This window comes from Papilio xuthus, unplaced genomic scaffold (genome assembly GCF_000836235.2).
Source record: "Papilio xuthus unplaced genomic scaffold, Pxut_1.1 DF827714.1, whole genome shotgun sequence".
NCBI classification, from domain to species: domain Eukaryota; kingdom Metazoa; phylum Arthropoda; class Insecta; order Lepidoptera; family Papilionidae; genus Papilio; species Papilio xuthus.
Genome location: NW_013530935.1, coordinates 3568454 through 3582818, shown reverse-complemented (window position 1 = coordinate 3582818; position 14365 = coordinate 3568454). Strand labels below are relative to the sequence as shown.

At 32.7% G+C, this 14365-nt stretch overlaps 1 protein-coding gene across 2 annotated transcripts; it reads right to left on the bottom strand.

The window, feature by feature from the left end:
* Positions 1–1516: 1516 nt before the first annotated feature.
* Positions 1517–14316, bottom strand: l(3)05822 (SH3 domain-containing lethal (3) 05822). 2 transcript variants are annotated; one of them, XM_013310791.1, is made up of 4 exons: positions 13618–13804; positions 12649–13526; positions 11808–12041; positions 1517–1964 (listed from the first exon to the last, which is right to left on the bottom strand). In XM_013310791.1, exons 2-4 carry the CDS (start codon positions 13522–13524, stop codon positions 1650–1652), a joined length of 1425 nt encoding a protein of 474 aa, XP_013166245.1. In that variant the 5' UTR covers positions 13525–13526; positions 13618–13804; the 3' UTR covers positions 1517–1649. The 2 variants fall into 2 exon arrangements, with proteins under 2 accessions (XP_013166245.1, XP_013166244.1); XM_013310790.1 differs by lacking the exon at positions 13618–13804 and adding an exon at positions 14061–14316 and having other exon boundaries at positions 1518–1964.
* Positions 14317–14365: the final 49 nt, after the last annotated feature.

Sequence of the window (14365 nt, the reverse complement as noted above, 5' to 3'; positions counted from 1 at the left end):
AATATGAGACTACACAACCTATATTTATGTTTATAAAACACGAACATAGCATATACTAGAATTGACATTAAAATATCGAGTTTAGGCATGTTCCTTTAATATCGATGTTTAGGTATATCAACACTTACAATATCGATAATCATAAATTGCGAAACCTACCGTTTAGACATAATAAGATTATTTAGTATTCAAAATTAGTTATACTGTTTTTCACATTATGTCATTGAACATTATATGCTTTTTCTTTGATGTAATTTATCAACTTGATGTAAATTAAAAAAAGAATAAGACTCAATTGTATTAGATTTCATAAAATTATCGATATTTTTCCCATCTCTAGGAAAACACGACTCCAGTATATGCTCAAGTTCTAGTGTATATTTACAAAGTCACGTTACATTTCTCTCTTCGTGTTATTTAGAGCGATGACATTTCATGTCAAATGGCAATTAAATCTAATTAGAGTATACTTATGTTATATGGCAGCACTGGTTATGAAGGTGCGATTGTACTGCATTTAGTTGCCAGTAATAAAATTAAGTCAATAAAAAGACTACATAAAAATATGATAATAAACATTAAATCCTTTTTTTACAATGTCGCAAATATTTAAAAGTATATTATTTAATAAGAGCAAGCATTTTATTATTACATATTTTATTGATATACTGTCGAACCTGGATAAAAGAGGATCCTCATAAGCCAGAAACTCGGGTAAGAGAAACCTCTATGGGCGAAAAAAATATCGCTGTCCCTTTCCAAGTTCGACTACTTGATTTATCATATATGTACAAATAATATTTTTTTATTGCACATTGAACATAAAATAATATTAATATCATTAATTTACATAGTATTCATTTCTAAATGTGAACATATCTTTTTAGACATCGCGATGTAAAATGTTTTAAATATCAGTTTAAGGGTGAGTTGCAGCAAATCATCTGTTATAGTTTTCGTTATGGTTAATTGTAACGATAACTGTAACAGTAACTGGAATTTTAACTACCACTCGTTGCATCATGACATCTTACGTTAAAGTTAAAAGGGTGACAAAAGATAAATGATATTTTCTCCCAGATTGATACATTGTAATTTAACTAACCGAGTCCTGATCGAATAGTTCATTTTCATAAAAGTTATGGCTAAAACAGACGACTTCCACAACATCATTTAGAAATAACATTGTTTTAGAATAAGATTTGATAGCACCGGTACACAAGTTACAGTGTTTACGTAATAGAAAAGCTTGGAATCCCTATAAATCCTAATCGGCTAAACGCGGTATGTATCCAACATTACCAGTTCGATTTGTAACACATAAATATCACATCATTGCGTTCATTGAAATTAACATATATAAATTTAAAGATTTGACTATCTTACCGTGGCTGTGTAAGACCAAAACCCCTGTTAAAAACTTGGTTATCTCTGTTCTCAATGATGAAAGACAGGGATGACGATATGTTTATACAGAGATTATTGTGTCAGAACCCACGGTTAATTTTAAAAGAATGAACTTTTTTACTTTATTTAATCTCTCTTTACGACGATTTCTTTATATAATATAATATGTATGAATTTACGGTTATATTTTGAACCTTTTGACCCGATAAAAAACGCCTATAAATAAATATATTACACCTTATTCAACTCATTTGGACGTAATTCGCTGGAAATTGTCCTTTTACACCTTTACACTCACCGAAGTACCATTCTTCGTTCAATTTCTGCATAACACGAATACTATCGCCTGTTGAAAACTGCAAATCTCCGGTTTGTACTGGTTCAAAATCGTATAAAGCTATCGCCTCACCAAGTATAGGTTTTGTTGCTACATCATTTGGTAAAGGCACTTTAATCTCCACGTAATTGGACGGAAAGAGACCTTCGACGCCATTTTTTAATCTGCCTGACAGCCACTCCTCGTTGACGCGCCTTATTAGATAGATTTTCGAATTTGCCTGTAAGTAAAAGAAAAGTGGAAATTAATATATATAAAACTTGATTAAAGAAAATCGCAATGTAACTTTGATAAAGACAGGAAAGTAATTAAGTACAAGTTAATACAAAATAACTAGTAGTTGCCCGCGACTTTATCCACGCGGAATTAGAAATCCAACCGGTGAAAGAATAGTTTAACGAACAATCAAATCTATCTTTCTTTAGAAGTATAGATAAGGGTTAGTTCACATGATGCCAGGGCATAAATGACCAAGAAAAAATTACTCAGTCAACGCAGTGAAATTATTCTTTATTTAATTATTGTATTATGTATATGTTACGTCTATTTTTGAGGTAAGTAAATACATTTGACGTAATAGGAATTTTAAGAACTATATTCAACAACGTATGTATTTCCTATGATATAAATATGCATGTCTTAAATACGAAATACCGACTGATATTTTTAAATCTTCATTATCTTACGTTTTGTGGTTTTACAGAAACTTGATGCAATATTATAATTCTAGAAGATTCAATATCAATGAAAATTACTAGCTGTCGTCCGCGACTCCGTCCGCGCGGGATTAAAAATAGATAGTAGCCGATTCTCATAATTACTGAATATGCATATAAAATTTCATAAAAATCGGTTTGTTTCTTATGAGTATGGTAACTAAGATTGTGACACGAGATATATATATAAGATACTAGCAGTCACCCGCGACTCCGTCAGCGCGAAATTAAAAAAAAAAACTTAATTAGTAGCCTAATGTATTCTTCCAGACAATGTTCTACATGCATGCCGAATTTCATCAATATGCGTTGTGCCTTTCCGGAGATACCTTCAAACAAACATCCATCCACATAAACATTCGCATTTATAATATTAGTAAGATATAATACATATGTTATATGCAAAAAAAAATCAATTATCAGTTATAATTAATTGAATTCTATATGAATACATTAACAGCTATCAGTAGGTTATTGACCAGACGTAATGCAATAATTAGCCATTTCATTTTCAATACTGCACTTTTATATTTCATAATTATTATATTACAGATTGCCTATTAATAAATACTAATTGAATTTATTATACAGATAAAGAAGTAGAAAGTTAGGCAATATACTATTTTCCCAGAGAGGAATGCTTTATGCATACTCCGCGCCCCGGGGGGACGCGGTAGTTATGTGGGATTCTTCTCCATAACGGAGGCATACCCACTAATCCTCTCTGTTCCTCCAACACATCGGGACGGGATCACGGGCACGCTTTCGCTTTCGTCCGCGATCCCATCAGCGTCAGCTGCCGAGGCAGCTCCCTCACATACAAATTCTAACCTAAATATTTCATTCTTAATCTTAAATATTATAAATGCGATAGTTTTAAGATGGATGGATGTTTATTAGAAGGTATTTCAAGAACAGCTTTACGAAACACAATGAAATTTGGCATACATGTTGAACATAATCTAGAAGAACAAATGATACGTAACGTTATTTTTTAATTCCGCGCGGACAGAGTCGCGAGCTGCAGCTAGATAACATTAAAAGTAAAAGAGTGTTAAAAAGTCAAATGTCTTGCAGTTTTAAGACTAGCGTTGTTTTATAAACCCGACCATGTTATGATCAAAGGAAGTAAACAATATGAATCACACAGATTATAAAATAATTTCACAGATAAAAAACGATAAGAAATGTACGATTGTATAGATAAAAATGCAAGCAAAATACATTTAATACGATTGTTCTGTCATACAGATAACCTTATCATTAATTTAAAAAACCCTCAAACTATTTTTTTAATAATACGTTCTAAAAAATACTTCTTACCAATTAATAAAAATAAAAACGTCACATGTATTAGGAAATTATCGACACAATTAAAAACCATTTCGAGATTATCCTTTTTAGGGTTCCGGACCTCATAGGAAAAAAACGGAACCCCTTATAGGATCACTTTGTTGTCCGTCCGTCTGTGTGTCAAGACCCTTGATCTCAAAAACGCGTGAAGGTATCAAGCTGGACTTTATATCAAATGATCAGGTCTGCGGTCGCTAGGTTCTGTGAAAAAATAAAACTTCTAAGCCAACCCAATCAAACGATACAACCGTTTATATTGCAAATTTACCCAAATTTTCGACATTCGCAATGGAATCAAAACCTACAGGGTACTTCCCGTGAAATTAGAATTTTGAAATTTGGCACAAAGCAACATAAAACTATTTTCTAACATAAACATTTTAGTACAGAATTATCCCGACTTCGGAATTGATCTTAACTTTTCTAAGACATCAAACAAGTTCAAGGTAAAGGTAAATTAAGCGGATTGATTGTTTTGCTACCGAACAAGCGAAAAAAGACTTGCACCATAATTCCCATTTACATTATTCTAGTCCATAGATTGAGAGCTGAATTCACTGGATCACTGAACTGGAATAATGTAAATGTATATATAGTTAACTTTGTAAGATAGATGTTCTAATATTTCAACAAATTTAATTTTCTAGACATTCCATACGAGTTTGAACAATACGTATGTAAATATTGGCACATTTTAAAATCAGTTATTAGTGGAAATGTTATTGTGATAGCGTCCGTCGGTTCCTGTGAGCCATTGATACAGAGCATTGAATGGAAACAGGCATGATAGTTTCACACGAGTACAGAGCAGTAGTATAGTGCGGTACTATCATTCGAAAACTTTTTACAGCAGATATGCGTTCAAATCATAACATTGCTGCACTGTCCTACTGATCTGCGTCATTGATCTACCCTAGTGTGAAATTCGCATTATCGCTCCGATATCGACCCGACTGCGCATGAATCGGCGCCTACGCATTTGATAAAAATTACCACAACAAAAATAAAGTAAACGCCCCACTGTAACCGTCACACATGGCTGAATCTCATACAAATGGCGCAAATTCCATTGCGTCAATTCCATACGCAATAAAAAAACAACTGTGGGTTTCTACTCGTGAAACATTCATAAAAAATTATCTCACTTCTTATTAAAAAAAATATGTTTTTATAAATGTTTCCGCTGCAGAAACCCATTGCTATTTACAATATGTTAAAAGTAATCATCATGAAAACAGTAACGGAAATGACGTAAATAGGTGCCAACATAACAAAATAATGCAAAACGTGTAATAAGCCACGATTCTCACATGTCAGTGTAAATATTTTGGTCGAAGACAGACTAATAGTGAGCTCATGTGCAAATAACATGAAAGGCCAATGTTTTTGTTTCATCATCAGCTCACTATACGTCCCCACCGAGGGGCTCGGAGCCTACCCTAAACTAAGGGTGATTAGGCCATAGTCAACTACGATGGCCAAGTGCGGGTTGGATGACTTCACACATATCTTTGAATTATTTCTCAGATATGTGCAGGTTGCATCACGATGTTTTCCTTCACCGTAAGAACTTCGGATAAATGTACATATGTAAATAGGAATCGAAAAACACATTGGTACATGGCGGGATTCGAACCCAGGACCTGCAGATTGCAAGTCAAGTGCTTGACCACTGAGCCACCGACGCTCCTATGTTTTTGTTTACGTAAAAAAATCATATTTAATAATATCTAATACAGAGTCTGAATAAAAATACATCACAAGAACAAAATCACAGTGTCATAAAATTTTGGCAAGGTGTTCCGAGAATGTCCGCAATTGACCTTTAAAAATTAACACAAAACAATTCGTATAAATCTATTAGCAAGAAAATCATTTCTCACAAACAAAGTTAATCTTCTTAATTACTGCGGATATAAGAAACAGCGACCTTCATACATTGTAAATTAAAGTGGGCAATAGTTTATAAGTAAATAAATTGTTCTAGAATTATCCAGTCAATATTAATATAATATTTTAACCTTACACGATTCCGGTACGCTGATAAGTGAATTATTTTGTATTATAAGTTGTAACTTAAATTTAATAATTACTAAGAAAAGAATAATTTCCGGAATTTTGTGGAAAATTTAACTTTTAATTATATCTAGTTGCAGCTGGCGACACCGAAGGCGTGGAATTAAAAAAAAACTTAACTAATAATCTGTGTTCTTCCAGGCTATGTTTTACATTTATGCCAAATTTTATCGACATCCGTTGAGCCGTTCTAAAGATACCTTCTAACAAATGTTCTTCCAAACTTCCGCATTTATAATATTACTAAGATATAGAACAAGTAAGGTAATATAGATCGAATTACGTTCAGCTAAATGTTTTCAAATTGAGCCACGAAAGAGGGTCAATGAGTAAAAAGAATCGACACTTTAGCGGAGTCTTAGCCTACTTAGAAACACGAAACTATTGCGATTGCAAATGTTTCTCAAAGTGAAAACGATTTTTTATTATTAACTATAGAAAAGTGATTCTACTGAATGAACATTATTCAAACTAAAACTAATTAATACTTATACTTACAAAGATCTGGTAAAGACTAAAGATATGAACGTCGGTACACCAGCCAGGTACCAAACGAAACTTTAAAGTCTAATAATTGTTATAACAGAAATACCTTCTTATATTATAAATGCATGAATAGATGGATGGATGGATTTGTTTGAAAGTATCTCTAGAACAGCTGCACGGATCTTGCTGAAATTTTGCATAGAAGTGTGGAAGAACACATAGGGTATTATATAATACTATTTTTTTTTATTTGACGAAGAATCCGTTGCGGGCGATAACTAGATTCACATAAATTAGATAAGAAAAATCGACACCCGATCATGGAGTCCTAAATGTAACAATAAAATACGTACTAATCTAGTGGGTGATGAAAAAACAAGATATAATTTGCAATCGATCTCGAAACATAAACACAATACTAATGATTCTAGAAGTATAATAAATTTTTGTAGTAAACTATATGCAGTACTCCAATATAGCAGCAGAATTAGGCAGATGCTTAATTAACAAACGTCAGTACAATGAACTTAACATTCGTTAACATTAATAACACAAACCGACGGGAAGTGCATAATTTAATGAATTAACAAAAATTATTGCTCTTAAACTGCCGCCATAACAGTAATACGGACTTATAAAAACATTTCCAGAAAAACTTAGAAATATAGGATGTTCCTAATTTTACGGTAGACCGATCGGCCCAACGGCAAACACCCGAAATATATATTCTATATTACTTATATCATTAAAATTATATTAACATCGACGAAAATAACTAAAACTTTAGTAAGGCACGTCTATACAAATTAAAGATTGAGACTATGCAAGCATTTACAATTAAAGGAATTAGCAAAAACATTAACGTCATTAGCGAAAGTAGGTCGATAGTATTTGCGGATTGCAAATTAAATGCTGATTTATCAGATATACAGATCAAGCAAAACTATTACTAAAAGATGTGAATAACTTAAATTATTCAAACTTTCGTGAGACATTATAATAAACTTATCAAACACTCACGTATATTCGTCCTGCGACCTGCACCGATCGGTACCCTTCATCCTGATGAAGGGCCTACGATGGACTCGAAACTAGTTGGTGCTACCACCGGACGAATACACGTAAGTGTTTAACCGTTTTTATATCAGTTTATGTGAATAAATTATTGAGATTTTTAATATTAAAACTTGTGCTATGAAATTCATGGATTTGTACCGTGATCTCTATATTACAAATTCCGTAGATCGCAACCTAAAGTTCAAGAACAAAGACACGATACTTTATTTTACAAACGAAATTACCAAATATATGTACAAACATTGGTTTCCAACGTTACAAAGAAGGAAAGAAAAGAAGGTAGAATTTGTTTCAACCAATCAATATTGCAATTCCGAGCATATCATGAGGTAAATTAGCATTGAATGTAACATGGCGGTCGCTTGCATCAATTGAGGCGGGTGACACACTCATCAAGTGTTGTAAAGTGAATTCACATTAATCAGTACGTCCATGAACGGATATTATCATGTGTTTAGATAAAAAAAAAACGCGCGCAATGACCGGGATATTTCCATGAACTAACCGCCCCAGATTTTAATAAGAACAACTATTTGGGAGAAGACATAAATTCTTTTTACACATATTTTCTTTGCGTAACATAGTTTCCATATCAAATTCCATTCGCATTTGAATGAAATACTGTTAATTTAATCTTATACCACTACAGTCAAGAAGCAAAACTAAGTGAGTAGTATTCCTTTATTTTCCGATTATAGATTAAATAAGAGAAATATATACCCCAAGCCATTGTTTAAGTAATTGTTACGAGTTAAAGTGTGGCAATGAGTCTTTTCCTAGAGATTTCAACCTAAACTTAGTATTCGTCTCATTTTTTAAGGATCTTAAATTAACATAGACTCTTCAAGTTTGAAGCGATTACTTATAACTTGTATAATATTACATTGATACCAAGTTAGAGTGTTTAAAATCTTAGCGATACAACTACAAAAACTGTAATAGAAATGACAAAACAAGCAAGATTTCACCGAAGTTAACTCATTGGTATTGAGAGGGGCAGGTATCAAACTTTATAAGAGTTTCATAGTAAAGGTGAACGTCCGAACAATGAGTCATAACCATTCACAGAAGCAATATTAATAAAATAATAGAAAGCATTGAGAATTGACGGATTCTTACGTGAATAGTCAAAATTATTTTTATAACATCTTCCCTACTTTTGGTTAATCAGTTTTGCCTACAACAGACCAAATAATCTTAAAATAACACTAAATTATCAAAATTTAGTCTTCTTACTCCCACATTCAGTCCCTTTATGGTAAAATAAACAGTCCCTATTTTCTTGAATAAAATCTAATCTATGCGTCTTTTCTAGTTCTCTTAGTGTGGAAGTCTTATAAGTTTGTCTTATGTGTTTGTTTGTTAAGTCATTGACACATGTTTAAATCGCGAATGTACTATGCAAGAACAATGAAGATGTCACGTCAGAGCCGACACTCCGTAATCGCTTTCCTCTCAACGCCCCTCGCACAAGCTTCCTGTGATGTCAGCCAACGGGACTGTACACTACGAAGACAGGATTCTGTCTATACAAAATGGTATGCAACGACTGACAGTTTCTTAGTAAAGAAAACTGAAAAGAACATAGAATAATCCAGAATAACGAAAGACCCGAAAAGTAAATCAACAGCCAAAGCGATGGTGATCTTAAGAAGTTGATAAGACACATTTAGCGTAAATTATATATAAAAATACATCTCCTACAATATATATTATACATATAAAATGCAAGTTATATTTCGATTAACAAACAGCTGACAGTCTAGTCACTAGGCGTGAGTTAAGTAACTTTGACTTCGAATCCTAATAAATACTAATTATAATTAAGTTGCCGCTTATTGACCGACAGACGGGTAATTTTAGCAGTTAGATAATTGTGTATACATTACGATGAAATAAGAAAAGACTAATTCGAATGGAAAGTTACAAGATGATACTGATGTCATTTTTTAAAACCAAAGGCAATAAACTCACCAAGTTTATTGACATTTCGACCTCAGGTAAGAAACAATAAAGTGCTTTGATAGATTAGTTTATTAAACAAATATTACGACCGATAAAGAAATGCTTGAAATTAAAAAGTGTATGCGTTCAATATGTCACTCTTTAAAAAAAACTGAGATATCAACATATTTTTGTTTAGATGTTACGGCAGTGGAAACCAATTGTAAGGCGTCATACATACAAGTATGCGTCGGAAGAAAATACACATATATAGTACAAATACGTCTTCTATAATTAGACAGGCACTTGGCTTACAGCCACGCGAAATATTCTATCAAAACAAACTAATGTTAAGGCGCTGAGTCTAGAATATTTACATACTAAAAATAGATAGTGAGATTGTTTTTCCAAACTTAAATTCCAAAAACTACTGAACAGATTCCTCTTATATCGGCGAGTTATCTACCGCGATCTAGATTTCTCATATTAGTGTAGATGTCATTACAAGTAGAGACCACTTAACGACTCAATATGCTACAGAATTATTTTTTTATTTGTCTGTCTGCCCATTATCACTTTGTATTATGCAGTAACATATGTTACTATTGTTTCTAACTAAATAGCACGTTTAACGATCCTTTAACGTCACGGCAACAAATAATCGGTTCCGTAGTTTGTCACATGTGTACTAGATCATAAAGTTAATGTGTTGTCTGATCTATAACCACTTAAATAGACACAAATAAACAAAAATAAAGACACTTGGAATATAACTAAGAAGGATATCATTTACTTGTAATTACAGGGTGTTTTATCTTTTAACGTTCATGAAAATGTATATTAGTTATAGTTACTGTTTCTATGCATTATTTTAATCCATTGTTCCCATTAAATGAAGTCGTATCCGTTTTTTATCTTCTTACGCATTATAATGAAATGATTGCTAATAAGCTTAGAAATTAAAAAAGAAATGATCGTTTCGTTTATTGTATGTCATTTAAAAGTTAGTTATAATGCACAAAACATTACTCAATAAGTGAGATAAATAAAAAGGTCAGAATAAATAGGACAATACGATTACACAATGTCTTTAAATATCCATTTGACTTCACCCATTATTGTAAAACTTTTTTTTATTGATTTTATACGTAGCTTTATCCACAATGGTAGTCCTTTATTACTTGTTAGATATCAGAGATCATGGAAAGTTACTTTTCTTTAATTGTTTATAAGATTTTTTAGTGTTAGATATGTCATGTGACTTTTTTGGAACTCCCAAAATTATCGATTACGATAAACGGTATAAAAGACTGAAAACCAATGACAATAACATAATATTAAGTTAACATTGTATTATAAAGAATAGATATAGCTCTGAAAAATAATGATAAACATTCCAAACACCCTGTATCAACAACTTCCTTCGAAATCCTAGGACAAAGAAGTCTGTTAATTTCCGTACCGTACGTTTTTCTTTTTCCTTCCTGTATCATACCAGACCGAGCATATTATGTTTTACATAACAAATAAACTCGGCAAAAACAATACATGGTTATTCATATAAATATTTGTTACATGTCATAAATGTTTGTATAAATAAAACACAACATGACACAAGACTAACGGTCGGTTTATTTTAAGAATTACTATCTATGATTTCATACTGACCAGATATGCAACTAAAAGAAGGTGAATGTCACCTTTTTGGTCGTAATTCTCGTAACCGACGGGAATTCACATACATAAATTAATGACAATCTTCTCTGAAAGGTCAGAGGTGTGCCGTGCCATAACTGTACCGCTGCTTTCTAGTGATGTGCTTTGATATTAAAAATAAAATAATCACGAAACGTTAGCAATTTAGCTTAACTATTTGTCTAAACTTTGCTACCAAAAACGATTAGAATTCATTGCCTAAAGTAAAGATTACATAAACGCAATTATATATGGAGGGAAGTTAAGGAGTTGCGCATATGCATGCTTATGTATTGATGCGTGTGCGAATGTAACGCAAATTTTCGTGCTATCACGAAATGTTATTAGCACATTAACATACATATTAGGGATAAACTACATGAATAACGAGGTATGAAGCATTTGAGTTTTTTTTAAAGAATCTAGATTATTAAATCGAAAAAAAAATAAAAGATTAAATTTAAGTGATGCTTGTCCCACAAAAAAAAACACTTATTTTGTACATGGTATAAAAACTTTATAAGCAATTCGACTCCACGACTTCGTGTCATAAGCTAATATTCTCAATTGATTATTCATGATATTAATTATCATAATTCAATCATTAACCAAGAAATCTAAATTCAAAGACATTTTAGAGCACGCTATAAGTTATACCGCCGACCTTGTCCGAGATTTGTTCACACGCTAGACAAAGGTGAATAAAAAAAACTTACCGAAAAACATAAATCCTCTTCATGATCTGTGAAATAGTCGAATAAAGCGATCGCGTATGGCTGCGTGTCTTCTATATCCTCGAGAATGTTCTCAGATAAGAAATCTTGGACATCTTCAGGCCAGGTCGGTTCGTCGTCGACCACGGGCGGCGGGGGAGGAGGTATCGTCGGCATGGGGGGCGACGGTTCCCTCTCCGGTGAACTGTCGTCATCCCACCTAAATGGCTTCGAGTCCTGAAATAAGAAAGGAAATTAAAATATCTGGTAGATAAAGGAATATTTGGTGGTCAAATGGTAAAAAAATGCTTAAGAAAAGTAGGTAACAAAGGAAAAGATAAAACGAAAAAAAGCCATCTAGCTAGCCAGTTAGTTAACAATGGTCCAACACAATATTTTTATTTTGTTCTGAGGATTCATTCCTTCCCAGTTTTAAATTTGACATACTAACATTTTTGTTTGCCATAATAAAAAAATATGTTTAATTTTAAATAATTAATACGTGAATCACTCTGTGTATAGCAGAAAATCATATGAAAAACCCATTGAATACTATAAATAACAAATAAAGGTAAATGGCTGCATGTTAGTAAAACAGTGAAAAATATATTAAAAATACTTTACTGAATCAACTGTTTATTTAACTTTGGAACACCCTGTATCTAAAAACAATAATTATTTATAAAATGAAATGAATCAGAACTTTCATGTACAAGATTTTTTAAAAAATATTTATGGTTTATGGCATTAAAACATTGCATATTTAATTGTTAATTCAAAAAAATTAGCAGCTATTTATATATGCAATGTTGAAAATAAAATAAAAGATATGTCTATTACTTACAAAATCTCCAAAGCCACTGGTAATCTTCTGTATAGGGACTGTTGTATTGATATTCATAAAAGAAGGTGCCATATTATTTCCCAATGTACTTTTCAATATTGCTGAACCATCAGGTGGCTTAGGCCTGGCTGGTTTCGCTCGTATTATCGTTGGCCCTTTAAACATAGAACCCTGAATATTGCTTGTAGAATCATAAATATCTCGGTTCATAACCGGTTTCTTCATTATAGGCGGTTTTGTTAAAGGCTGTGGTGAAAACGGATCAGCTATGAACAAATCATCTAATGTATCTTCTTTATGTATTTGCTTTCTATTGTTTAAGAATAAATCAAAATCATCTTCGAATCCACTCTCAGGTTGGGATACGTTGCCACCATTAAAATGATTATGATGATTTGTTGAAGTAGTTGCATCTGAACCGAAGCTGTCGACACTGAGACCGTCACTACTAGACCGTGTGGTGAAAGTTGGTGAACTTGGTGGTGATGAGAAATCAATCAATGCTCCAGTTTGCACATTCTTCGTTTCACATTTGGGAAACATTTTATGTGTATCTAATTCACTTCCGAAATCCATGTTCACAGTTTGTTGCTTCACTGTTGTATTTTGTATCACTGTTTTACTTTTACGTGATAGAAGTGATGTAAGAACTGTAGGTTTACGAATGAAATGGGAAGGTTTAGCTGGAATATCTGGCTGTCTGGAGAGCTTTGGTGGCGGTGGGCGAGGTGGGGGCTTCTTTTTCTGTGCAAACTGTGGTGTAGGTTCGAAGACATCAGCTCCGAAAGGATCATCATTCCAATTGGTGACTGGTGAGTAGCGATTCACGCCATTCAGCGGTGGAACTGAAGGTGCTGGACGTAAAGGACCCTTCATACCTGTAGTGACAAATTAAAAAAAATCATTACTTGTCTAAAATTTTCTTCTCTTATTAAAACTGAAATATCTATATTTTACTGTCATGATTACCTTAATGTTTTAAATTGATACACAATAATTAATAAATCCTTGATTAAATGTGAAACAAATTTTGTACTTGATGTAATCCTAATATGAAATTCACACAAAATAAATAAAACGATGATTCTGAGAACAATAAAGCAGACTGTCTGCACAGCTGAGTTATTCAACACTAAACTGTCACAAGAAATGTTAAACAAACACAGCTCAGGCCGCGATAAAGCACTGATAACGTCGAGAACCACCCACTGACGTACAGCATTACGTTTGTTAGTATCAATGTATCAGTGCTTGCAGGTACCTGGCACCAAAGAGAACGGCCTTGATAACATACGATGTATAAACGCACAAAGGAATTTAATCCTTTATAACCTTTTCCTAAGGTATCCCACTTAATTTTAGATAAAATTAATATATGAAACAATTGTAGCGTAAAAACCTTAAATACGTACCGTGCTTAAATAAGTCCATTTTAAAGTTATTTACGTCTCTAGCTTGACGGTTACTTGATCACCGTTCATTTAAATGTCTACTCGGTAATATCAATATTTAAAAAAATAATAATACTTTTAGTAGTTACTATTAGTCCTAAAACAAGAAAGGAATGAATCGATACAAAACTAACATCCGTGTAAACAGTTAAAAATGCGTAGGCAATGCGCCAAGCGCCAACCAGCAGTTTTCCTAATTTCTTATTAGATGACTCACTGTCAACTGTCAATGTCACCGTCACTTTCAATGTTGTTTTTATTATTCA